This window comes from Salmo salar, chromosome 20, assembly GCF_965601325.2.
Source record: "Salmo salar chromosome 20, fSalSal1, whole genome shotgun sequence".
Taxonomy (NCBI): Eukaryota; Metazoa; Chordata; class Actinopteri; order Salmoniformes; family Salmonidae; genus Salmo; species Salmo salar.
In genome coordinates, this window is record NC_138310.1 from 63,766,176 (window position 1) to 63,793,397 (window position 27,222).

Here is a 27,222-nt window from a genome sequence, read left to right on the forward strand (position 1 = left end):
ACCACCAGGCCTACGATTGGTTCTTTATGTGTGACTGGGCGGGGCCTCACCAGAGGAGGCGCACTAGTTCCTCACCTGCGGCGGGGGGTTGGTGAGCCGAGAGGCCCGGCAGATCCAGAGAGCTGTCTGACATCACGTGCTTCAGGTCTCCGCCCATGTCCGACAGCTTCATGTCCAGCTGCACTGACAGAGCGTCCTCAGAGTCCTCCTTGCCCACGCTGCTGCCCCCGATGGATGGGAGGTCTAGGGACTTGACTGAAGTCGAGTCCTCCTTGCCTCCTTGTTTGAAGGCTGCCACCTTATCCACCAGGCTCTTTTCCGAGGCCCCCAGCGCTGTGCAGAACTTGGACGACTGGAAGTCGGTGAAGTCATCTGCTTCGCTCCTAAGGGAAGAGAATGAGCCGCCGGCGCTGTGCTTGTTGTCGTCGTATGCCAGGCCTCCTTCCTGAGACAGCTGCTTGAACACGTCATACTTGTCAGAGCCCTGAGGGGAGCGCTGTGGAGCGGTGGTGGTCTCTCCTCTCCCCTGTGCCCTCCCCTCTCCAGACCTCAACCCCTCACCCTTGGCCTCCCCCCCAGAGCTGCCGAAAGCCATGAAGTCTGCAAAGTCATCATGAGACGCTGCCACACCCCCTCCCACATCAGGGCCAATAGGAGCAGCCTCAGAAGAGGAGGTCGGGCCAAAAAGGGAAAAGTCACCAAAGTCCTCGGCCCCGCCCCCGGGGGGCTTGGCCCTGCCTGGTGGGAGCACTAGGGAGGGGGGCACAGAGGGGAAGGGACTGGGCTTGATCTCAGCAGGGGTGGGGGCTGAGGGAGTCATAGAGGAGAAGAGATCCAGGTCAGCCATGTTGAGAGGGTTTTTAGGCTGAGAGAGAGACACTGCTGGTTGTTGTTGTTGATGTAGCTGGTGTTGTAGTTGTGGTAGAGACTGAGAGTTAGGGAAAGCAGGAGGGAAGGCTGGCTGAAACATCTTGGCCTGGTCTGGAGGTTCTAGTGGAGAGATGCTGTCGGCGGTTTTAAAGTCTGTGAAGCCATCATCCACACTGACAGACTTGAAATCGGCAAATCCTTCCCCTGCGAAACAAACAGAACAATTGAAAGGCATTGCAAAAGCATTTAACACAGCAGCCAGACAGGGAGGACATTGGCATAACACAAAGTAACATCAGTCGCCTCAGTTCCGGATTTTTTTCAAATTTCACAATCCTACAAGAAAGAGAGGGGATTAGTTACGCCTCTGTCACATAGCGGAGGCTCGTGGTGAATTTCAAGCTGTGGAGAGAACTGTGCTGGGCTGTAGTCCGAGACACCGCTATGAGAGAACAGCAGCAGCAGACAGCAGTGCACAAACCAGGCTGGGCTGTCTACAGAGACATGCACTTGCCATCTGTCAGTCCCTAACTGGGACAGCACATGATTAAGCTGCGACTTCAGAGGAAAGAACTCCCTTACGACAATCTACAAAGACTTCCTCAGTAGTGTCATGTTTTTAGATTTTTAGAACCACACAATCATTGACAGGAGGGCTATAAGAAAACCCACAAAGGAAAAGTGGGTAGAGAGAGTTGTGGTTGTAGGGGCTGTTCACACCACTGCAATGACAGGAGCATGAAATAGTGTTCACACCACTGCTGTTTTGTGGGAAAGATTGAACTAATGGGCTCACTATGGAGAGTGAGCCTGGCAGGCAACACACAGGAAAGGTCACTGCAATCAGACTCAGGCAGGACTTACTGGAGTCATGGGAGCTGCTGTCCCCATCGGAAACTGTTCTAGTGAAACAGGGAACAGCAGGAAACAGACCGACATCAGGGATACTGCTGAATGTACTGAGTACTCTGGAAATGTGTGCAACATAAAAGCACACAGACCACTCAGATATTATACAAACAGCATTCTTCTTGGTACACAGTCTCTCTCCAACCTATTTCTGTCTACCTACAAAAACAAGTCATCCGAAGTATTTTCTCCTCCAAGGCTGCTGTGACTTTGTGTTTGAAGGTCTGTCAGTTTCTTCCTCTAGCCATCTGTTGAGTACAGGGACCATCTAAGAGCCCAGTCCCACTACGCAATCTCTGTCAAAAGGCTTGGAAGCTGTGGGTTTTGGCTTGGGAACTGTGTGTGTGTGTGTGTGTGTGTGTGTGTGTGTGTGTGTGTGTGTGTGTGTGTGTGTGTGTGTGTGTGTGTAACCCAGCCCAGAGCCAGGGAGGAGGGAGAGCTCTACTTACCAACTGGTTTCCTGTCACCTGGTGGCTCTAGCTGTCGGAACACACTGTATTTGTCTCCGTCAAAATCTGGGTCAAACGAGATAAACAAAACAGGTACGCTTTCAACTGAATGATAAATCACAGCATATTTGGCAGGCAGGCAAATGTACTGTACTACAATACCACTTAAATACTATTAGGCAAGTATTCTATGACAAACATCATCAGAAATGTCTTCTATTTTCTACACATCTGTTAGTTGTGGTGGAGGATGTGTATCAGTAGTGATTAGTTGTTGAGGTTTGTGTGTGTGTGTGTGTTGTAGGGCCAGGTGAGTGTGTACCTGAGGCAGGCTGAGAGGGCTCTGGAGGCTCCTCCACAGAGAGCTGCTTGAAAACAGCATACTTATCAGAGGATGACGAGGAGGAGCCAGAGACCGGAGTCAGAATGGCAGGAGCACTGCAGACAGACAACACACCATGCTCAGTCCACAGGGGAGTCTGGGGTTGCATCCCAAATGGCACCCCATTCCCTACATAGTGCACTACTCTTGACCAGGGTCCTGGTCAAAAGTACTGCACTATGTATGTAGGGAATAGGGTGCCATTGGGGACACACTCTGGGGGTCAAGGCTTCGCCCATCTCCTCTACCTTAATCCCCTTAAGCTGCCTGAGCTGATTGGACACATACAATGGTGAAATTCAACTGCAGTTGTACACCATACTGGACTGCAGATAAGACCCAGGAATCAAAAGCCTGGAGGGAATGAGGGATCTCTCCTGAAGCCTTCCACTGAACATCATCTCGTTAAGAGCCATTGTACTGCTGCTGTCAGAGTACACCTGTCTATCCTGACTGGCTGAAGATTCAGCATGGGGCTTCCTTTAAATTAGAAAGGGATCTGAGACCAGGGGGATTGGAGATACGCAGGAGGAAACAATGAAGCTTTTGTTTTTGAGGAAGTGGAAGGGGATTGTAAGTGACGATGCCACTCAAACGTTAGATCCTTTATTTCCACATTCTCTTTGTCTTATAAGATAACGGGCTTTGGGCTGCCTCTCCCTGAGAGACAGACTCCCCACGCAGGGTTTGAAAAGTAATATAAAGCAACTCTACTGTCCATTGAAATGGATTCATTAAGAGATGGCGAGGTGCAATTGCTATGCTGGAGAAACTACTACAAGCAACTAAGGGACCATGTACCTGTTACCCACAATACCTGTATAACATGTAGTATTCAGCTTTACTTCCATACAGAATGTGTAATCTGATTTAAAGTAATACCAAACACTGATCCAGCCACTGAAGTCAGTCACTCCAGTCAGTCAGTCAGCCAGTCAAGTCAGTCAGTCAGTCCAGTCAGCACTGTACCTGTTCTGGTGCAGAGAGGGTGTGGTGGTGGGGAAGGTTTCCCCTGACTCCCCCTGGAACTCAGTGAAGGACTGGTCCCCTCCTCCTGCCCTGGGGGCCTCCTGGAAGTCCTGGAAGTCATCATCGTCTGCTTTCCCCTAAACACACCACCAAGACGATGGACACATGACCAAAGTAAACACAGAATGAATGCACACACTACTGTAAGTCGCTTATACATTACTATTATACATAATGTGAAATGAAACCACATGCATCTGTATATACTATGGAGAGGCTTGGTTGGCCCATTGGCTGGATGTGTTACCTGCACATGTGGGAAGTTGGTGATGAAGTTGGTGGGTGGTTGGGCGGAGGGTAAAGGAGCAGCAGGAGGAGCCCTGCCCATGACTGCTGGTGCTGGTGTAGGCATGGCCATGGACATTGGGACAGGGGGCTGAGTCATCATGGGCTGCTGGTGTTGGTGCTGGTGCTGCATGACAGGGGCCATAGCCATGGCCAGGGCAGGCAGGTTGGGCACCGGGGGAGAGGGGAACTGGCTCAGGATCTCCACATTCATGGCTGGAAGACCACTCTGAAGGGGAGGGATGAACAGGGATCAGTGGTCAGGTTCAGATAAGGCTGCGTGACATCACTGAAAGTCCCAGTTGAGTAACTGCTTAATGCGTTAATGTGGATTTTCATATGTTAGACATTTAGAAAGTTACTTAAACGGGGGCATTAAACATCGCAAAGGCACCGTCATCATATATTGAACAGACAATACAGTGTCAGTGTGAGTGCATCGTTATTATAAAGCAGTGATGGTGGAAAATTTAGATTTTTCTTTCATCCAACCCAATCATCTATTAACATTCTATTCCATCCAGCAGGACCCAGACAGATGTTTTGCTGAAATAAATAATTAATTAAAGTCAAGTTCCATTTTAACAGCATCCACTGGCGCCGGCTTCCCAAACCTTTTCATCACTCTACAAAGGACGCAGCTCATGGCGGCACTCCCTCAAGGCTCTTACATTTACATAACTAAATAAGTGTTATTATTCTCGCTGTGGCAGGTGGCGGTGGCGTGCAGAGTGAGTTGTGAGGTGCCTGGGATTGTCAGACTCCCAGGGGTGCTGGTGAGCGGCAGGGCCGGGCCAGGCCAGGCCGGGGGAGATAAGAGGTCTGCTGTCACACTAGGCTGAGAGGAGATTCAGTCACTTTCACCTGGCTGCCTGAGCTCAGTCACACCACCACCACCCTCCCAGAGCAGAGATTCAGCACAGTCACTCACTATCAGCCTCCCTTTGCACACGTCATAGCATGTCTCAACTGCACACGTCATAGCATGTCTCAACTGCACACGTCATAGCATGTCTCAACTGCACACGTCATAGCATGTCTCAACTGCACACGTCATAGCATGTCTCAACTGCACACGTCATAGCATGTCTCAACTGCACACGTCATAGCATGTCTCAACTGCACACGTCATAGCATGTCTCAACTGCACACGTCATAGCATGTCTCAACTGCACGCGTCATAGCATGTCTCAACTGCACACGTCATAGCATGTCTCAACTGCACGCGTCATAGCATGTCTCAACTGCACGCGTCATAGCATGTCTCAACTGCACATGTCATAGCATGTCTCAACTGCACACGTCATAGCATGTCTCAACTGCACGCGTCATAGCATGTCTCAACTGCACGCGTCATAGCATGTCTCAACTGCACGCGTCATAGCATGTCTCAACTGCACGCGTCAAAGCATGTCTCAACTGCACGCGTCATAGCATGTCTCAACTGCACGCGTCATAGCATGTCTCAACTGCACGCGTCATAGCATGTCTCAACTGCACGCGTCATAGCATGTCTCAACTGCACGCGTCATAGCATGTCTCAACTGCACGCGTCATAGCATGCAGTAGGCCTAACTACTGAAGTGAAGCAAGGTGCAATGAAACATAATATTAGGGACTGTCCTTTACTTCACATGAAGAAAAGATCACAGTGAAGGATGGTCTTACAGGATGGTCTTACTGACAGAAAAAAGCCTCAAATCTTTCTGTTGTTAATAACTCCGAACCTTTAAAAAACATAAGGTGATGCAAATGCCTACCTGTGCCACACCAATCAGAGCCAGGACTGTGTAGAGCTCCTCCTTGGTCAGCATGCCAGGCGTGGTGCGATTGGCTGAGGCCCAGATCTGGCCCAGTGCTTCCCTGGGCAGGCCTGATGACATCAGGATGGGGTAGAGCTTGGGTGTGTCGATGCCCCCCGGAGTCATGGTGAACTGCAGGACCTTTTTGAACATCTCTGGAAGGGAGAAAGAGAAGGCATAGCAACAGGTCAAACATATTACAGAAAGACTGGGTAGAACTAGGAAGTTTTCTCTGATTGACTTGTTGGAAAGGATCTGAGTAGACACGATAGACCATAATACATCATTGGTAGAAACCTGTTCCAAAACGTAGGCGTTTACCTGGGATGAGGCTGTCGTTGTAGAGCCAGCCTGGTACCATGGGCTGGATGTGCTCTTGTTGAGGGTAACCACCAACACCTGCTGTCAGCAACACAGGGACAGTTAGGTTAGGAGCTGAAGCAGAGACTTAGGGCTGGGTGTACTACCTGCTCTGCTCAGCATCTCACCAGACCAGAGCCTGCCTGTATAGTATTCTCCACCTGTCTGGAGATCTGAGTAGAAGTGTAATGATGCTCTGCACTGATTCACTAAGGATGCATCCCAAATGGCACCCTAGTGCATTACCTTTGACCAGGGCCCATATGGATCTGGTCAAAAGTAGTGCACTATAATGGGAATCGGGTGCCATTTGGGATGCCGCATCCTAAGCTTCCTGGTGCTTCATACAACTATTCATCTGTCCTTGGACCAGAACCAACTACTCCAACATCTCCTGAGGGGAAAGAGAGGGTTGGATTTGGGTTGTTAAACAAATAAATGAGCCTCTCTCTTCAATTCATTCTAACATTGATCTAAATCTTCTGTGCAACCATGAGGTCATTTTTTCATTAGTGTACTAGGGTGGAGTTAGTGTTTCAGCAGGGGTAAAAGCAGCTCCTAAAATACACTTAACAAGGTGCATTTGGAGAGGAAGATGCCTCAATGGAAGCCTCAGACAAAATGACAAATGTTGACTCAAGCAGCTAATCCTCTCATCAGACCTCTAAGATGAGGAATCTCCACATTTCCCTGGGACAGACAGCGAGCTACTGAGGAGAAAGACAAACAAACGAGAGCAAAGAGATAGTAGCAGAGTGTCAGAGCAGCAGAGTGGCTGAGTGGCAGAAAGGCACAAAGGCTGAGCTGCAGAAAGGCTGAGCAGCGGAAAGACTGAGTGGCAGAGGGCTGAGTGGCAGAAACGCAGAGCGGCTGAGCAGCAGAAAGGCAGAGCGGCATGCAGAATCCAACTGAGGCACCAGCTCTAGACCCACGGGACTCCAGTAGGTACGGGTCAATCCAAGCGTAGCATCTCATCCGTGTAAAACCCAAGCAGTCAGTAGCATGCGTCAGTCTCTCTCTGACGGCGTCAAATGACACCTATTCCCTACAGAGCTCTATTTAGGGAATAGGGGCCAAGCAGAAAGATTCCTCAGCTATATAGGAGAGTTCCAAAGCAGTTACCCAACAAAACTGGATGAATGACATCAAGAGCTTTTAGGGTTGGTTAGTATGATTTCCATTACAGATAGGACAATCAAGAGAAGCATCAGGGGTATAGACAGTAAAATCACATTGTCTGAAGTCTTACTAGTCAACGTTGAAGTGTTTGCTGCAAAATAAGAGATAGGAATCGGGGGCATTCGACCATTAGCTAGAAAAAAACAGGCCCCATGCTCCGCGCTGATTGTGTGTTAATTCTGCAGTGATCGAAGGCAGAGAAAGAGACTGTTAATAAATGGTTTCTTTTCTCACCACCGTCACTACTGGTTTGGGGAGGAGGGGGGTCGGCTGCTGGTGAGGGGGCTGTGGGCCCCGGTGCTGGTGCCTCTGGTTGTGGTGTTTCTATAGTGAAAGCAGAACTCAGGTCCCCAGGAGCCTCAGCCCAGTTCCGGGCCTTGGTGCTGGAATGAAACTGGGTCGAGACTGTAGCTCGGTTAGGGGCCAGGGTCCTCTGGGACTTAAAGCTAACCTGGGCCTTCTTTTCAGCCATTAAATCACACGAGGAGAACAGTTTCTCTTCCAGGGATGGGCCTAGAGAGGTGGGTGAGGAGGAACACAGCTGATTGATATCACAACCATTCATAATGCCTGTTTCTTAGTTCTATTGGCCCCTCCTCAGTAATGAGGGTAGAGCGAATTTGGATTTAACAGAAACGGACCATCATTACTTTACAGCTGTCAGTCAGCGTGCAAATCTCAACTCAGGGACACTTTAAGAGTGTAGAAATGTAGTGCTTCGGCAGCTTCACACATTACATGACAAATATGTTGCACCTAGGTGGAGCTACTGGCTGCTTATTGAATGCTACTGATAGGCTAGGCTATCACTTTCCAGGTCGGTGGCACTGGCAGCATATCAAAGAGCTAGAGCAGAGGTGTCAAACTCATTTTGCCCCAGAGGCTGCATTCGGCCTTCAGTGAGGTCCGGAGGTCCGCACTGAAAATTGGTTGGAATTTTCGATGCTCCATGTCTGTTTAGCTTTCATTTCGGTGATTATAAGCGAGCTGGAAACAGTCAAGAAACTGTAGGAATATAGGTCCATTATAATTTCTACAGTTTCTATTTGATTTAAGTCATTTTAAAATACATTTTAAAATGACCACCCGCGGACAGGATTGGACCCCCTCGCAGGCCGGATCCAGCCGGATGTTTGACACCCCTGTGCTAGAGCAGGTTTGCGCCATCTAATTGGCTCATGACAGATGGGAGACAAGTATCAGCTCTGTCTCCTGTCCTCCTGATGTGTTTACTGTCTGTCAGAGTCTTCCATCTCTTCCTCACTAGAACTGGCTTATCAGGGCCTCTGCCAACCAGAGTGAGCAGTGACAGTCACGTGCTACTGGGAGTATTTTACTAAATGTCAGTACTGATTTTAATGGAGGCAGAACCGGTTGTTAGGTACAGCACTCACACGGTTTACTTTGTAGTGTGCGTTAACTTAAAGGCTGGAGCGATCTGACCATCTGTCGTGCCGTCTGTATGCTTACACACAGTAAACTGACTACAAACCGAGTCTGACGCTAGAGGGTTTTCAACACCACGATGCGGTATGGCCTATCGTCGCATCAGCAGCACTGGTCACAATTTCCAAACTGTATTATTGGTTGATTATGTACACTAAACAGTGACTTAAGAGGTTGATGCGAACAAAAAACAGTTACCTTGAAATGCAGATGGGGAGCTGGAGTTGACAGTAGAGTGTTGGGTGGCAGTAAGAATGGACATAGAGGCAGGGAGGGACTGGGGGAAGGGGGCAGAGGAGGGTCTCTGACAAGGACCTGGGTCTAAAGAATGGGGATGGGCCTGGGAGGAGGGGGGGAAGGAGGAAGAGGCATCTAAGGGACCCTGCATAAAGTCACTAAACTCGTCATCGGGGAAAGCAGGGGGGAGGGAGTGAGAGGTGACAGAAGAGTGGGATGGCGATGAGTCTGTAAAAATGGAGAAATAATCATAATGGCAGAACAAGACAACACAGGCTACGATGACGGGAGGTGGACACAGTGCACAGTGCTATAGTAGAGAAACAAAGGCTAGTTTGTGCAGGATCAGAAAATGTATCACGCATTTAAGAAAAAATATTTTTGAATATGTTTATCATACGAAATAATAAATATGATAATGTCCATAGTTAGTATGAACTAAGGATGTCAGATCAGTTAATACTAAATAAATAAGGTGGTTAGTTTGATGTTTGCTAATAGACAACTTTCTGTAACGCACAAGGTAATGACAGTGAGAGACACAGTAGGTCAAGTTGAAGATTTAAAGCAAAGTGAAACGTGACAGAAAAACAGAAGATTATGTTGGTCTCCTACTAAGTATGATATAATCTTTGTGAGACACAGAGGCAGATACAGACTGCTCTGTCCATTGCAACAGCTGCTGTCACATAGGCTGGTGACTGCCAGACTGTCTCGTCTGACTGTCTGTGTGCCTACACCCCAGAGGCAGCCTTATCATTCTCAGGGGAGGCTGTTCAGTCAGGCAGCAGGGGAGTGGAGCTGTGTCCTGACTGAACAGCCTGAGGACAGATAAGCAGGAAACACAGAGTGAAGGACAATGACTGTACTGATGAGTGTACCTGGCTTCTTGGGGTGCGAGGATGGCGTGGGGTGCATCTTGGCGTCTCTGCTGAACCCGTCCAGATTGCCTTTGATGGCCTCCAGCGCGTCGTCCCGACTCGTCCCCATCTGTCCCTGTGGATGGGACAAAGCAGGGCTCAGGAGGGGAATGTGACTGACAGCATGGATGCGTCCTACATTGCACCCCATGTGTCTTTATCACACTCTGGGAACTAGGACCGAACGAGGGCAGTACTGAGGCAGTAGCCAGGCATGATGATGATGTGGCTCACCTTGGGTTTGACGCTGCTCAGCAGCCTCAGCTTCTGTTTCTGCTCCTCAAACTGCCTCCTCTTCCTGTCCTCCTCCAGCATCCGCTGCTGCTGCTCCAGACGCTTCCTACACAACATAACACATAGAGAGCATACAGCTAACACACACACTGACCACATAGACAGACAGAACAACATGTAGAGAGAGAAAAACAGAGAGGGGAAAGAGAGAGAGAGAGAGAGAGAGAGAGAGAGAGAGAGCAAGGGAGAGCAAGACAGACAGAGACAGAAAGGCTCTTACTGGTGTTCCTCAGCCATCTGTTTCTGCATGTCGGCAGTGTACTGGGGCCCGGGGCCCCTCATGCTCATGAACTGTGGCTGGCCCATGAACTGCATCCCAGGGGCCTGCATCCCCATGGCCATCCCACCCTGCACAGAACGAACGAACGCACGCACACACACAAAGCGGAAGTCTCGTTAGCAATCATGGCATTCCTTTCATTCAATATTATCACAGCAGTAGCAGGAAACCAATGTATTTCTAAAGTGGTTGTCATACAGCAATCACTGCATAACTACAACCACTTAGACTGGAAATAATGTGTGCTATTAACACTATACAATGCAGAGATGTCGTAACATGACAGCAGTGAATGGAGGAAAAGCTGTCATTTGATAAAAGAAAGAGCAAAGAGACAGAGATAAAGGCAGAGGATTTGGTAAGGATGAGGCAATGCCCTGCAAAGGGCTCCTTCTTCTAAATGTCTAGCCTGAATGAGAGGTAGCTTGAGGCAGTCTGCTCTCTTGTAAAGAGCAGCATTACAGGAGAGATTGTCTTGACCTTCTTATTTTGACTTATTTAAAAGCTCAGAGGACCACATTGCCAGTCATGTAAAACAGAGTACCTTTCACTCTAGAGTAGGGGTGTCAAACTCATTCCACGGAGGACCTAGTGTCTGCAGGTTTTAGGTTTTTCCTTTCAATTAAGACCTAGACAACCAGGTGAGGGGAGTTCCTTACTAACTAGTGAACTTAATTAATCAATCAAGTACAAGGGAGGAGTGAAAACCCGCAGACACTCGGCCCTCGGTTGAATGAGTTTGACACGTGCTCTAGAGTAATGAGAGGAATATGTTGTGGCCATTGCCTTCAAATACACACACTCATACACGCACACACAACCCACCTGCATAGGCATGGCACCAGGAGGCATCTGGCCTCCGAAGTTCATTCCCATCATTCCTTGCATGTTGGGCTGCATTTGGACTTGAACCATACCAGGGAATCCCTGTTGTTGCTGCTGCTGCTGTTGCTGCATGGGCATCATACCTGGACGAAAACACACAACAAATGTCCAGTCAATCATAAGCTCTGCAAATGGCTATACTGACAAAGGGTTGTTGCAAACCGTAAAGATAACATGTAGTCATTAAAGCGTGAACATGTACTATATAAGTAGAGTTGGCCCCACTGGACTGGAGTGTGCTATTGGAACTCCCCTAGACATAGGCTAGATGAGCATTGTACAGTGAATTATTATTGCAAACACATTTCCTGGACAGCGAAGAGTAAACAGAGGCTCAGCAACAAACCAATCTGTTTTGCCCGTGTGAGTGGAGTGCTGTGACAGCTCAGAGCAAAACAGAGGAGTACTAGGGAATAGAACTAGAGAGAGTGTTTGTTTGCACAGATGCTCTGGCTGACAGTCCTCCTGGAGCCTCCACATGATTTACCATATAACACCTCAACCAGGCTGAATAATGGGTTATGGCTCATCCAAACAAAGTGCTGCATGCATTCTGATGCGTATTTGCTGAAACATCTAACGACCCCCAACACACCACAAGGGTGTGTGTGAGTTTGTTTACCTAAAACACTATCAGGAACAGATAGGACATAAGCCTAGGCCCTATGTATTGTATTTGACTGATGTTGTTGTTGATAGTGCACAATGCACATCTGAACTGACTTCACTCTGAACTCTGATAGATAAACATCATTATGAGTTATTGGTTAGGTCTATTTACTGAATTCAAAAACTTCTCAAGAAACCAGGGCACATAGGAGAGTGAAGTGCCTGGGGAGATTAGGAAAAGTAGCGCTGACTGAGAGGACGCGTCACAAATGGCACACTATTCCCTATATAGTGCACAACTGGTCAAAAGTACTGCACTAAATAGGGAGCCATTTGGGTTGTAGAGTGTAGGATGACTCACCTTGTGGCGGACCCAGGCCCCCTCCACCAGGATAAATAAAACTGCAGGAGAGAAGGAAAAACACAGGTCAATAACACAGCTAGAGACAAGCCTAAAGGGAAGACTAATGGAGAACATCTAGGCTGAAATCATTCAACTGTCACTCATATAGGTTCAGAGATGTTAGAAATCAAACTGGATGGACAACAGAAGTAGAGGAAGGACTGAAAACAAACTAAATATAACTATTGTAAAATGGCTTGTGTCTGTAAAATGTGCATAATATGTATAAACTGAAGGTAGTGTTATTGTTTATCAGTTTGCTCCAATTGGGGGAGGGGTGGTAGGGTTTGCGGGAATAATAAACGAATATTCAAAAAAAATGTGTATGTATGTTTATGCGAATATATATATATATATATATATATATATATATATATATATATATATATATATATATATATATATATATATTTATATACACACATACATACAGTTGGAAGTCGGAAGTTTACATACACTTACGTTGGAGTCATTAAAACTCATTTTTCAACCACTCTACAAATTTCTTGTTAACAAACTACAGTTTTGGCAAGTCGGTTAGGACATCTACTTTGTGCATGACAAGTAATTTTTCCAACAATTGTTTACAGACAGATTATTTCACTTATAATTCACTGTATCATAATTCTAGTGGGTCAGAAGTTTATATACACTAAGCTGACTGTGCCATTAAACAGCTTGGAAAATTCCAGAAAATTATGTCATGCTTTAGAAGCTTCTGATAGGCTAATTGACATAATTTGAGTCAATTGGAGGTGTACCTGTGGATGTATTTCAAGGCCTACCTTCAAACTCAGTGCCTCCTTGCTTGACATCATGGGAAAATCTAAATAAATCAGCCAAGACCTCAGAAAAAAATGGTAGACCTCCACAAGTCTGGTTCATCCTTGGGAGAAATTTCCAAACGCCTGAAGGTACCACATTCATCTGTACAAACAATAGTACGCAAGTATAAACACCATGGGACCACGCAGCCGTCATACCGCTCAGGAAGGAGACGTGTTCTGTCTCCTAGAGATGAACGTACTTTAGTGCGAAAAGTGCAAATCAATCCCAGAACAACAGCAAAGGACCTTGTGAAGATGCTGGAGGAAACAGGTACAAAAGTATCTATATCCACAATAAAAAGAGTCCTATATTGACATAACCTGAAAGGCCGCTCAGCAAGGAAAAAGCCACTGTTCCAAAACTGCCATAAAAAAGCAAGACTACGGTTTGCAACTGCACATGGGGACAAAGATTGTACTTTTTGGAGAAATGTCCTCTGGTCTGATGAAACATAAATAGAACTGTTTGGCCATAATGACCATCGTTATGTTTGGAGGAAAAAGTGGGAAGCTTGCAAGCCTAAGAACACCATCCCAACCGTGAAGCATGGGGGTGGCAGCATCATGTTGTGGGGGTGCTTTGCTGCAGGAAGGACTGGTGCACTTCACAAAATAGATGGCATCATGAGGAAGAACAATTATGTGGATATATTGAAGCAACATCTCAAGACATCAGTCAGGAAGTTAAAGCTTGGTTGCAAATGGATCTTCCAAGTGGACAATGACCCCAAGAATGCTTCCAAAGTTGTGACAAAACGGCTTAAGGACAACAAAGTCAAGGTATTGGAGTAGCCATCACAAATCCCTGACCTCAATCCCATAGAAAATTTGTGAGCAGAACTGAAAAAGCGTGTGCGAACAAGGAGGCCTACAAACCTGACTCAGTTACACCAGCTCTGTCAGGAGGAATGAGCCAAAATTCACCCAACTTATTGTGGGAAGCTTTGACACCTTTGACCAAAGTTAAACAATTTATAAAGGCAATGCTACCAAATACTAATTGAGTGTATGTAAACTTCTGACCCACTGGGAATGTGATGAAAGAAATAAAAGCTGAAATAAATCTCTCTCTACTATTATTCTGACATTTCACATTCTTAAAATAAAGTGGTGATCCTAACTGACCTAAAATAGGGAATTTTCAATTGGATTAAATGTCAGGAATTGTGAAAAACTGAGTTTAAATGTATTTGGCTAAGGTGTACGTAAACGTCTGACTTCAACTGTGTACATATATATATATATATATATATATATATATATATATATATATATACTGCTCAAAAAAATAAAGGGAACACTTAAACAACACATCCTAGATCTGAATGAAAGAAATAATCTTATTAAATACTTTTTTTCTTTACGTAGTTGAATGTGCTGACAACAAAATCACACAAAAATAATCAATGGAAATCCAATTTATCAACCCATGGAGGTCTGGATTTGGAGTCACACTCAAAATTAAAGTGGAAAACCACCCTACAGGCTGATCCAACTTTGATGTAATGTCCTTAAAACAAGTCAAAATGAGGCTCAGTAGTGTGTGTGGCCTCCACGTGCCTGTATGACCTCCCTACAACGCCTGGGCATGCTCCTGATGAGGTGGCGGATGGTCTCCTGAGGGATCTCCTCCCAGACCTGGACTAAAGCATCCGCCAACTCCTGGACAGTCTGTGGTGCAACATGGCGTTGGTGGATGGAGCGAGACATGATGTCCCAGATGTGCTCAATTGGATTCAGGTCTGGGGAACAGGCGGGCCAGTCCATAGCATTAATGCCTTCCTCTTGCAGGAACTGCTGACACACTCCAGCCACATGAGGTCTAGCATTGTCTTGCATTAGGAGGAACCCAGGGCCAACCGAACCAGCATATGGTCTCACAAGGGGTCTGAGGATCTCATCTCGGTACCTAATGGCAGTCAGGCTACTTCTGGCGAGCACATGGAGGGCTGTGCGGCCCCCCAAAGAAATGCCACCCCACACCATGACTGACCCACCGCCAAACCGGTCATGCTGGAGGATGTTGCAGGCAGCAGAACGTTCTCCACGGCGTCTCCAGACTCTGTCACGTCTGTCACATGTGCTCAGTGTGAACCTGCTTTCATCTGTGAAGAGCACAGATGAAGATTGGCGAATTTGCCAATCTTGGTGTTCTCTGGCAAATGCCAAACGTCCTGCACGGTGTTGGGCTGTAAGCACAACCCCCACCTGTGGACGTCGGGCCCTCATACCACCCTCATGGAGTCTGTTTCTGACCGTTTGAGCAGACACATGCACATTTGTGGCCTGCTGGAGGTCATTTTGCAGGGCTCTGGCAGTGCTCCTCCTGCTCCTCCTTGCACAAAGGCGGAGGTAGCGGTCCTGCTGCTGGGTTGTTGCCCTCCTATGGCCTCCTCCACGTCTCCTGATGTACTGGCCTGTCTCCTGGTAGCGCCTCCATGCTCTGGACACTACGCTGACAGACACAGCAAACCTTCTTGCCACAGCTCGCATTGATGTGCCATCCTGGATGAGCTGCACTACCTGAGCCACTTGTGTGGGTTGTAGACTCTGTCTCATGCTACCACTAGAGTGAAAGCACCGCTAGCATTCAAAAGTGACCAAAACATCAGCCAGGAAGCATAGGAACTGAGAAGTGGTCTGCGGTCCCCACCTGCAGAACCACTCCTTTATTGGGGGTGTCTTGCTAATTGCCTATAATTTCCACCTGTTGTCTATTCCATTTGCACAACAGCATGTGAAATTTATTGTCAATCAGTGTTGCTTCCTAAGTGGACAGTTTGATTTCACAGAAGTGTGATTGACTTGGAGTTACATTGTGTTGTTTAAGTGTTCCCTTTATTTTTTTGAGCAGTGTATATATATATATATATATATATATATATATATATATATATATATATATATATATATATATATATATATATATATGGGTATGTATGTATATATATACATATTTACCCCAAAAATATATGGGGGATTGGAAATTACATTGATGGAAGCAACAATCTATCCGCAATATTAAAGCTGATCCACCCCCTAAAAAACGATAAATAAACAAAAACTGTCTCTCATAATAGGCTATGGCATAAAGATAGGAAAGATTGAGCTATTCATCGAACATCATTCAGGAAATGGATCATTATCAGTTCACACACCAATCATTTGTCAGACTTTAGGCAATGTGACACAATAGCTATCATTTTAACAATGGAGTCATCATTCACATCACAAAGCATTACCAAAACTGGAGATTAGATGTGATTTCCTTACAATGGCACAGAGACCAATAATAAACATGCAACTGTATGGTGATGTGGCAGCACCTAGCCTCCCTTTCTCTGTTCCGTCTTTTTATTTCGGGCACTTTTCTGTTCGGCTAGGCAGCCTGGACTTGAATTCAGTGTGGCCCTTACTGTTCTAGCTCACCGCTTTCCAGGGAATGCATGAATAAATATTGCATTGATCGCGAGGACTAAACTTGACAGGCAGGAAGAAAAATGTATCAAATAACACTTTGCTGTTGCTCAGAACAACATTTATCAATCAGGGAATGAGCTCCTCTGACAACAGCCATTACGGAATACTTTTCCTAGTGTATCCGTGCTCTAATTTGCCATAATGGTTAAGTAATAACAGCCAGACATATGGTTTTAATGGGAATGCACGTTAGTGGTTGTTTCATGTGCTGTAATTGATGGAGAATATGTTTAGATCATGATGCGGCAGGGAAATTGAGACAGAGCAGGAATCTATAGAAACTTCATTATCTATAGCAACCCAAAATATAGGCTAGATTCTAAGCGCAGACGGAGTCAGAGAATGAGGTAAGAGACAGAGGGATAAAGAGTGAACAAGGCCAGCTTGGCACTATGACGCAGTCTGCTTCTTCTCTGACACCTCCTCTCACTGGCTCTGTGGTCACACTGATGCTGGAGGAGAAAAGAGATGGATGAGGATACAAGCAGACAGCATTAGCCTTCCTGCGCCCATCATAACACCTGAGACTACCAATACCCAGCTAAGCCCACTAGCCCAGTCCATCCTACAGAGCAGTACACTGGACAATGAGGCTTCACTTCACAACTGCCATTTCAGGCAAATCCATTAATCCATCCAAATGGCACTTGCAAGCTCGGCTTTTTTCTCTGTTGTCAAAATAATCCTTTCCCAATGGTACCAAAGTGTCATACGAGACAGAAAACTTTGTTTTTCTATTTTAGAATCCCAGAATCATAAAATGATCATTTGAAAAAACGTAATATTCCTTTGTTTACAAATGCAATAACAATACCAGGATGCTTTCCCTTGACCTGGGCTTGATGTGGAGTGAGAGATTCTGGCTCACATCTGTTCTCCCTCAGATTTAGCCTGTAGCTTTACAGAGCTTTAAAAGCAGCGCTATACTACGCAACCACAGCAAATGAAACCCCCTGGAACAACAGTGCAGATTAACCCAGAGTGAGATCAGCAGTGCCAGTGATGCGAGCTGTGGGCTCTGTATAGGCCAGCGCATTGTACAAGGCCTGTGTTCATTGATACAACATCGTAGGACTAATTTAAGGCTTGAGCCATGCCACCAGGTGCTTCTACCACAGTAACTAGCGTACCAGATCCTTGTCTATCTTTAGGCCTAATGTGCTTACTCCTTTTCACTCTGGTAACAAATTTCAACAAAAGCACTGATCATTCAACATTAATGAACACCTCATATGAGCCTTAAATTATGTAGTGCATCTATCTATTGCAATGTGCACTCACTGCACTGTAACCTAAAGTAAACCATACTTTTGAAGTCTTTCATACTTTGAATTCTCTTGGCATTTTGGACACAATTAATGAATACTGTGCATACTGAAGGTTCTGGAAGCACCAGTTAGGCTATTAGCTAGGTTGTTGTCCTACATCTTAGTCATGTACCCTCCCAAAATCAGATTAAACAGCTCGGCTTTAAAACATTAATATGATACTTAACTATGAACCTATTAAATAACAATTTACCCAGTCTTGAGCAATTCATCCAAGTACAATTTCTCAGTCTCACTCATCCAACCACTTTGAATGAAGATGAATGCTACATATAGCTGAGGTTTTCCCACAAGCTCAACAGAACTCCAAAAGTTAGCTAGTACCTGTTGCTATAGTACAGCTCTCCTATCGCAACTCCCTATAGGCCTAGTGGTGTGCTAGTCATATCAAATCAAACTTTATTTGCCACATGTGCCGAATACAACAAGTGTAGACTTTACCGTGAAATGCTAACTTACAAGCCCTTAACCAACAGTGCAGTTCAAGAAGAAGAAAATATTTACCTACTAGGCTAAAATAAAAAGTCATAATAAAAAGTAACAATAACGAGGCTATATATACAGGGGTACAGGCTGGTTGAGGTAATCTGTACATGTAGGTGGGGGCGAAGTGACTATGCAGGATATATAACAAACAAACAGCGAGTAGCAACAGTATACGGGGGGGGTGTCAATGTAAATTGTCCGGTGGCGATTTTTATGAGTAGTTCAGCAGTCTAATGGCTTGGGGGTAGAAGCTGTTGAGGAGCCTTTTGGTCCTAGACTTGGCTGACAATTTTATGGGCTTTCCTCTGACACTGCCTATTATATACAGGAAGCTTGGCCCCAGTGATGTACTGGGCCATTTGCACTACCCTCTAGCGCCTTACGGTCAGATGCCGAGCAGTTACCATACCAGGCGGTGATGGAACCGGTCAGGATGCTCTCGATGGTGCAGCTGTAGAACCTTTTGAGGATCTGGGGGCAGATGCAAAATCTTTTCAGTCTCCTGAGGGGGAAATGGTTTTATTGTGCCCTCTTCACGACTGTCTTGACTATGTTTGGACCATAATGATGTGGACACCAAGGAACTTGAAACTCTCGACCCGCTCCACTACAGCCCCGTCGATGTTAATGGGGGCCTGTTCGGCCCGCCTTTTCCTGTAGTCCACGATCAGCTCCGTTGTCTTGCTCACATTGAGGGAGAGGTTGTTGTCCTGGCACCATACTGCCAGTTCTCTGACCTCCTCCCTATAGGCCATCTCATCGTTGTCAGTGATCAGGCCTACCACTGTTGTGTCACCAGCAAACTTAATGATGGTGTTGGAGTCGTGTTTGGCCACGCAGTCGTGGGTGAACAGGGAATACAGGAGGGGACTAAGTACACACCCCTGAGGGGCCCCAGTGTTAAGGATCTGCGTGGCAGACGTGTTGTTGCCTACTCTTACCACCTGGGGGGCAGCCCGTCTGGAAGTCCAGGATCCAGATGCAGAGGGGGGTATTCAGTCCCAGAGTCCTTAGCTTAGTGATGAGCTTCGTGGGCACTATGGTGTTGAATGCTGAGCTGTAGTCGATGACCAGCATTCTCACATAGGTGTTCCTTTTGTCCAGGTGAGAAAGGGCAGTATTGAGTGCCATTGAGATTGCATCATCTGTGGATCTGTTGGGGCGATATGCGAATTGGAGTGGGTCTAGGGTGTCCGGGAGAATGCTGTTGATGTGAGCCATGACCAGCCTTTCAAAGCACTTCATGGCTACCGATATGAGTGCCACGGGGCGGTAATCATTTAGGCAGGTTACCGTCACTTCCTTGGGCACAGGGACTATGGTGGTCTGCTTGAAACATGTAGGTATTATAGACTCAGTCAGGGAGAGGTTAAAAATGTCAGTGAAGACACTTGACAGTTGGTCCACACATGCTTTGAGTACACGTCCTGGTAATCCGTATGGCCCAGTGGCTTTGTGAATGTTAACCTGTTTAAAGGTTTTGTTCACATCGGCTACCGAGAGCATTATCACACAGTCATCCAGAACAGCTGGTGCTCTCGTGCATGCTTCAGTGTTGCTTGCCTCGAAGTGAGCATAAAAGGCATTTAGCCTGTCTGGTAGGCTCGTGTCACTGGGCAGCTCGCGTCTGGGTTTCCCTTTGTAGTCTGTAATAGTTTTCAAGCCCTGTCACATCCGACGAGCGTCAGAGCTGGTGTAGTAGGATTCAATCTTAATCCTGTATTGACACTTTGCTTGTTTGATGGTTCGTCTGAGGGCACAGCGGGATTCCTTATAAGCGTCCGGATTAGTCTCCTGCTCCTTGAAAGCGGCAGCTCTAGACTTTAGCTTGATGCGGATGTTGCCTGTAATCCATGGCTTCTGTTTGGGATATGTATTGACATCATTGATGCACTTATTGATGAAGCCGATGACTGAGGTGGTGTATTCCTCAATGCCATTGGATGAATCCCGGAACATATTCCAGTCTGTTTTCTAATGATTGCTAGCAAAACAGTCCTGTAGCTATGAATAATACAGATGAGAACTCTCTTGGTAGATAGTGTGGTCGACAACTTATCATAAGGTACTCTACCTCAGGCGAGCAATACCTCGAGACTTCCTTAATATTAGACATCACGCACCAGCTGTTATTGACAAAAAGACACACCCCCCTACCCCTCGTCTTACCAGAGGTAGCGTCTCTGTTCTGCTGGTGCATGGAAAATCCCACCAGCTCTATATTGTCTGCGTCTTCGTTCAGCTACATCTCGGCGAAACATAAGATGTTAAAATTTTTTATGTCCTGTTGGTAGGATAATCTTAATAGTATGTCATCAATTTTATTTTCTAATGATTGCACGTTAACAAGGAGAATGGAAGGCATTGGATTTCACTTATTCGCTTGCCTCCGGCTTCTCAGAAGGATCCCCGATCTGCGTCTCGTTTCCCGGCATCTTTTCTTCACGCAAAAGGCGTGGATCTGGGCCCGTTCCAGTGAAAGCATGATATCCTTCTCGTCGGACTCGTTAAAGGAAAAAGTTTCTTCCAGTCCGCGGTGAGTAATCGCTTTTCTGATGTCCAGAAGCTGTTTTCCGTCATAAGAGACGGTAGCAGCAACATTATGTACACAATAAGTTAAAAAATAAGGTACACAAAACGCAAAAAAATTACAAAATTGCACAATTGGTTGGGAAAATGTAAAACATCAGCCATGTTCTTCGGCGCCATCTTTTCTTTTCTTAGTCCCATGATATGTCAGACCTTCTGGTCAAAAGTAGTGCACTGCATAGATAATAGGGTGCCATTTGGGACATAACATCAGTGCTATGCCAGGCAGCAGGGCCAGTGAAGAGTAGACTCATGCCTCTGGCTCCTGCTGACAGCCTGGTATCAGGATGGGTTTCATTATTTCCAGGCTTACCTGCCAGCACAGCGCCTGCCTGCTCCTCTTCCCTGGCTCAGTGTGCCACATTCTGTCATCAAGTAGCATGCCCACACCACACACTATCACAGTCACACACAACACAGCAGAGCTATGCACAGCTAGCCCCGGTCACATTCGCCGATCTGAGACCACTCTTCTTGAACTGCACTGTTGGATAAGGGCTTGTAAGTAAGAATTGAATGGTAAAGTCAACACTTGTTGTATTCGGCGCATGTGACAAATAAAGTTTGATTTGATTTTATAGACTCCTCACTAATAGAGAAGGGGGAGAGGCCTGAATAATACCCATAAAACCAGAGAAGCAGTCTTCTCTACAGATCTTAGATTTCAATATGGATGACTTCAGCTGCTCAGCACTCTAAATCAGCACTTCACCTATATCTGACCCCCACCAATGGTCTTCAAGTACACCAATGCCAGGACAAGAAATGTCTCCAGAACATTTGTTAGCCAGAGACAAACATCACCTGTTATTTTCTATGAGACCATATGTGAGATAGACTACTCTGGCCAGCCTAATCTGTAAACCTAATCTTAAACTATATGGTTTCCTCAGCTGCAGTATCTGTATCACCTAGCTGGTCGGGTTCAGAGGCATGTATCAGGCAGACATTCATTATTCACACTGCTCAGCTCAGGCCCAAGCTGCTGATGAAAAAGTCATGAGGCTAGCCTTTTCATCTCCACTGTAGGACGAGCTGCTGCTTCACCAATATCAACAGGCTCATGCAGGAGTCAGCAGGACTCAAGATTGAACTAAATATTTACCATTTATCTTAGACCTCTACACCAATCACTAATAACTGAGAGGAGATTTAAAACCAAGGCTTTATTTCACTACAACTGCTCAGGTTTAACACTTGAACTGCCTGGCCTTTCAGCCTAGAAGTACGCTGGTGATTCGCTGATCCACCTCTATGCAGAAAACACCATTCTGTATACATCTGGCCCTTCTTTGGACACTCTGTTAACAAACCTCCAAACGAGCTTCAATGCCATGCAACACTCCTTCCGTGGCCTCCAACTGCTCTTAAATGCTAGTAAAACTAAGTGCATGCTCTTCAACCGATTGCTGCCCGCACCCGCCTGCCCGACTAGCATCACTACTCTGGACGGTTCTGACTTAGAATATGTGGACAACTACAAATAACTAGGTGTCTGGTTAGACTGTAAACTCTCCTTCTAGACTCACATTAAGCATCTCCAATCCAAAATTAAATCTAGAATCGGCATCCTATTTCGCAACAAAGCTTCCTTCACTCATGCTGCCAAACATACCCTAGTAAAACTGACTATACTACCGATCCTTGACTTCAGCGATGTCATTTACAAAATAGCATCCCAACACTCTACTCAACAAATTGGATGTAGTCTATCACAGTGCCATCCATTTTGTCACCAAAGCCCCATATACTACCCACCACTGCGACCTGTATGCTCTCGTTGGCTGGTCCTCACTACATATTCGTCGCCAAACCCACTGGCTCCAAGTAATCAATAAGTCTTTGCTAGGTAAAGCCCCCACCTTATCTCAGCTCACTGGTCACCATAGCAACACCCACCCATAGCACACGCTCCAGCAGGTATATTTCACTGGTCATCCCCAAAGCCAACACTTCCTTTGGTCGCCTTGCCTTCCAGTTCTCTGCTGCCAATGACTGAAACGAATTGCAAAAATCACTGAAGCTGGAGACTTATATCTCCCTCTCTAACTTTAAGCATCAGCTGTACTTGTACACAGCCAATCTGTAAATAGCACACCCAACTACCTCATCCCCATATTGTTATTTATCCTCTTGCTCTTTTGCACCCCAGTATCTCTACTTGCACATCCTCATCTGCACATCTATCACTCCAGTGTTAATGCTAAATTGTAATTATTTCACCTCTATGGCCTATTTATTGCCTTAGCTCCCTACTCTTCTACATTTACACACACCGTACATAGATTTTTCTATTGTGTTATTGACTGTACGTTTGTTTATGTGTAACTCTGTGTTGTTGTCTTTGTCGCACTGCTTTGCTTTATCTAGGCCAGGTCGCAGTCGTAACTGAGAACTTGTTCTCAACTGGCCTACCTGGAAAAATAAAGGTGAAATAAAAAAAATATACAAAAAACACACTAGAGAACGTAACCGGGCATCTCCTTTAGCATACTCATCAGATTCATATCAACCCGCAAGGTGCACAAACATAAGCACTTAGACTTGATAAATAGTGCATAAACAATTGTAAAGCATGAATTGCATGAAGAAATATTGGTGAAAATATATAACCAAATATAACAATAAAATAACGTCGGCCTAAAGTATATTCGACACTTCCAGCCAATGCCACATTAACATTTTAAAAGTCTAATAAATATATTTCATATATGCTAATCATTTGGTTGTGCTTATAACGGTCTTAGGTAACATTAGAAAACGAAAAAACTTATTTCAAAGAACATAATAGCATTTTCATTAGTTTGTTATTTTAGGCTATAAGTAAGTCCATCACAAAGAAGTCTATTATAATTTTGTTTTGGTAGGTCTAAAGAAACATTGCAGAAATAAGAAAAAGTATTTAAAAGAAAGCAGAATAGCATATTTTACATTTATTATGTTACTAGTCTTTGCTCAGTTGCCAGAGCAATGTTGCCACGCGGTCATGTGCTGAACGCATGGACAACACAAATATTCTTGGAAAAAGTAACATTTGGAAATAGAGCAGCACCTCTTGAATTGAGAGTTATTTGACAAAGGTAAGTGTCATAGAAACTGCAGAATGTCTTTCTGATACTATATAGAAAGCAAAAAAATTTACACGCATGTGACTCTGAAGATGCACCCATCTCTTCATGTACAATTTGACAACTGATAATATTATCACTCAGACTATTGTCAATTTAATCTTGTCTATAGGCTAGGTCTATAGGCTAACTCTTATTATGCATGAAATTATTTTTGGTATAGTTTAGATGTAGTTTCGATGGGCCGGCTACGCGGGGTGACTGGCATCGTTTGTTTCCCCTTGCTCGTCAACTTGGATAGCCAAGGACACATTTTCATTATTCTAAAGGCCTAGTACAGCACATAGCAAGTTTTTGTTTCCCTTACAATAAATGTGATTAATAATATAGCTAAATAAATAAATCAGTACTGTAACAGCTTCTTTTTAGCAAAGTAAAACATCAAAAGAAAATTATATTAACATGCTGTGCCCGGTGAAATTATTTGCCATAAACATGAGCGCCAACGCTGATAAATTGGCATAACACAAACTCATCATTACAATATTGTCTTTCTAAATTAAATTAACCTCTTCACCCTCCTTATCATTCAGTTAGGCCTAATTTTAATTCAATTGTGAAGTAATGTGCACAATTATCACCCATTCATCCAGTAAGGAGAGAGAGACGTATTAGCGCCTGGGTAGGTATAGGTGTGAGAAAACAGTTAAAAACATTTAGGAAAAGTTAGGGCAGGCTCAAGACCTTGCTTTTTTGGGGGGGCAATTTTTTTTGTACAAAATCAAACGTCAGTGTTTATTGGCCTATGGTGGTTCTAGTGTTAAGACATGACTGATCGAGCTGACTGACTGAACTACAATAGATGTATTATAATAACATCAGACCAGAAAAGCAACGTTTTTAGTCTGAGCATAGAGGATTTATCTTTCATGGGGGAGATCTAGGCTATAAGCAGGTGTGAGGAGATCATGATAAAGCCTAGATTTGGTCACTGAAACTATAAGGCCATGGCAGCTTGCACGTCATGATATCATCCCACATCTGATCAGACATCAACTTTGTCCAGGTAGATTCACCATGGCAGCACAGGTTAGCTGCTTTAGTGCTTGAACGTTTAGGGGATAACATCTTATGGGATATTTACATGATTTGACCTCGTTTTTTTACGAGTTCCCAGTTGTCTTGAAAGCACCATCACCATTGAAGGAGGTTGGGGAGAATGTGTGGATGCTCTGATGTAACGTTAGTTGCTACCTTATTAGCTCGGGCTATATGTTATCTCGCTAGCTTGTCAGCTCAATCCAACAATCTGAAAATGGCGGTGTGTTTAGGTATCGAATCATTTTAGCACAGGTATGGATTGGCAGGCTGTTTGCACAGGCTAGTTAGCGTTTCAGTAACGTTAGCTAGCAAACATCTGACAACTCAGCTGACCTGGCTACCAGTTAACTTTAGCTGGATGGCTAGTTAGAAAACTACATTACCGTGCTGCAAATACGCCTTATATCAGCTATAATACATTATTCATGTTATGATTGACTATTATTATTCGACAGCCAGCAAAAATGTGACAGTACAGCTACCGTTAGCACTTCACCAAAGCTGCATTCCTATGAGAGTTAGCTAATTAGGTAAGGTTATTAGCTGTCTGGCTAGCTCGTCTCGCCTACCAGAAACGCTCATTCTTCACTCGCTATTCCGTGTGTAAATAGCATTTTCGAACAATTTAAACCGCCACGGTCAAGTGCAGAATACCGTCAAACAAATAATTGACTCGTTTCTTATATATTTTACACACAAAATAAGTACCTGCCACCTCCCCCAGATCCTGGCCGTAACGCCATCTTGATAACAGTGGTCTGTGACAAAAACAAAATCGTCGGCAGTGACGGTGTGTGACGGATGTTCCGGGTCACAGTTTTTTTCTTCTCCACTAGATGTCGCTGTTGTGCTTCTGTCAAACTCAAAATGTTTAGTCTTGGCTATCAGGAACATGATGCCAAGGCTCTTGGCAGGTTTACAGTAAGTATGTCGATTGTGTACCTGTCTTCATTATATGGGGAAGATGCTTCTCATATCATGATGGGTCTAGTAGAAATAATTCAAATCAAATCAATTTTTATTAGTCACATACACATGGTTAGCAGATGTTAATGCGAGTGTAGCGCAATGCTTGTGCTTCTAGTTCCGACACTGCAGTAATATCCAACGAGTAATCTAACCTAACAATTTCACAACAATTACCTTATACACACAAGTGTAAAGGAATGAATAAGAATATGTACATAAAAAAATATATGAATGAGTGATGGTATAGAACGGCATAGGCCAGATGCAGTGGATGGTATAGAGTACAGTATATACATATGAGATGAGTAATGTAGGATATGTAAACATTATATGAAGTGGCATTGTTTAAAGTGGCTAGTGATACATTTATTACATCAATCTTTCCATTATTAAAGTGGCTGGAGTTGAGTCAGTATGTTGGCAGCAGCCACTCAATGTTAGTGATGGCTGTTTAACAGTCTGATGGTCTTCAGATAGAAGCTGTTTTTCAGTCTCTCGGTCCCCGCTTTGATGCACCTGTACTGACCTCGCCTTCTGGATGATAGCGGGGTGAACAAGCAGTGACTCGGGTGGTTGTTGTCCTTGATGATCTTTTTGGCCTTCCTGTGACATCGGGTGGTGTAGGTGTCCTGGAGGGCAGGTAGTTTGCCCCCGGTGATGTGTTGTACAGACCTCACTACCCTCTGGAGAGCCTTACAGTTGTGGGCGAAGCAGTTGCCGTACCAGGCGGTGATACAACCCGACAGGATGCTCTCGATTGTGCATCTGTAAAAGTTTGAGTGTTTTTGGTGACAAGACGAATTTCTTCAGCCGCCTGAGGTTGAAGAGGCACTGCTGCACCTTCTTCACCACGCTGTCTGTGTGGGTGGACCATTTCAGTTTGTCCGTGATGTGTACGCCGAGGAACTTAAAACTTTCTACCCTCTCCACTACTGTCCCGTCGATGTGGATAGGGGGGTGCTCCCTCTGCTGTTTCCTGAAGTCCACGATCATCTCCTTTGTTTTGTTGACGTTGAGTGTGAGGTTATTTTCCTG

At 45.2% G+C, this 27,222-nt stretch overlaps 1 protein-coding gene across 14 annotated transcripts in view; it reads right to left on the reverse strand.

The window, feature by feature from the left end:
* Positions 1-26,010, reverse strand: part of LOC106581184 (synergin gamma) — a 49,945-nt gene extending 23,935 nt beyond the window's left edge. For 7 of the 14 annotated variants that reach the window (XM_045703779.2, XM_045703778.2, XM_045703783.2 and 4 more), the window contains exons 1-15: positions 25,927-26,010; positions 12,298-12,338; positions 11,268-11,410; positions 10,383-10,510; positions 10,103-10,208; positions 9,830-9,944; positions 8,910-9,176; positions 7,500-7,778; positions 6,048-6,128; positions 5,685-5,881; positions 3,887-4,153; positions 3,580-3,716; positions 2,551-2,666; positions 2,229-2,294; positions 76-1,074 (exon numbers count right to left, since the gene is read on the reverse strand). In XM_045703779.2, coding sequence (XP_045559735.2) covers positions 76-1,074; positions 2,229-2,294; positions 2,551-2,666; positions 3,580-3,716; positions 3,887-4,153; positions 5,685-5,881; positions 6,048-6,128; positions 7,500-7,778; positions 8,910-9,176; positions 9,830-9,944; positions 10,103-10,208; positions 10,383-10,510; positions 11,268-11,410; positions 12,298-12,338; positions 25,927-25,961 — 2,977 coding nt within the window. In that variant the 5' untranslated portion in view covers positions 25,962-26,010. The remainder of the gene's footprint in view (positions 1-75; positions 1,075-2,228; positions 2,295-2,550; positions 2,667-3,579; positions 3,717-3,886; positions 4,154-5,684; positions 5,882-6,047; positions 6,129-7,499; positions 7,779-8,909; positions 9,177-9,829; positions 9,945-10,102; positions 10,209-10,382; positions 10,511-11,267; positions 11,411-12,297; positions 12,339-25,926) is intronic. The other 7 variants (XM_014163080.3, XM_045703787.2, XM_045703776.2 and 4 more) reach the window with 6 other exon arrangements.
* Between the last annotated feature and the right edge of the window lie 1,212 nt (positions 26,011-27,222).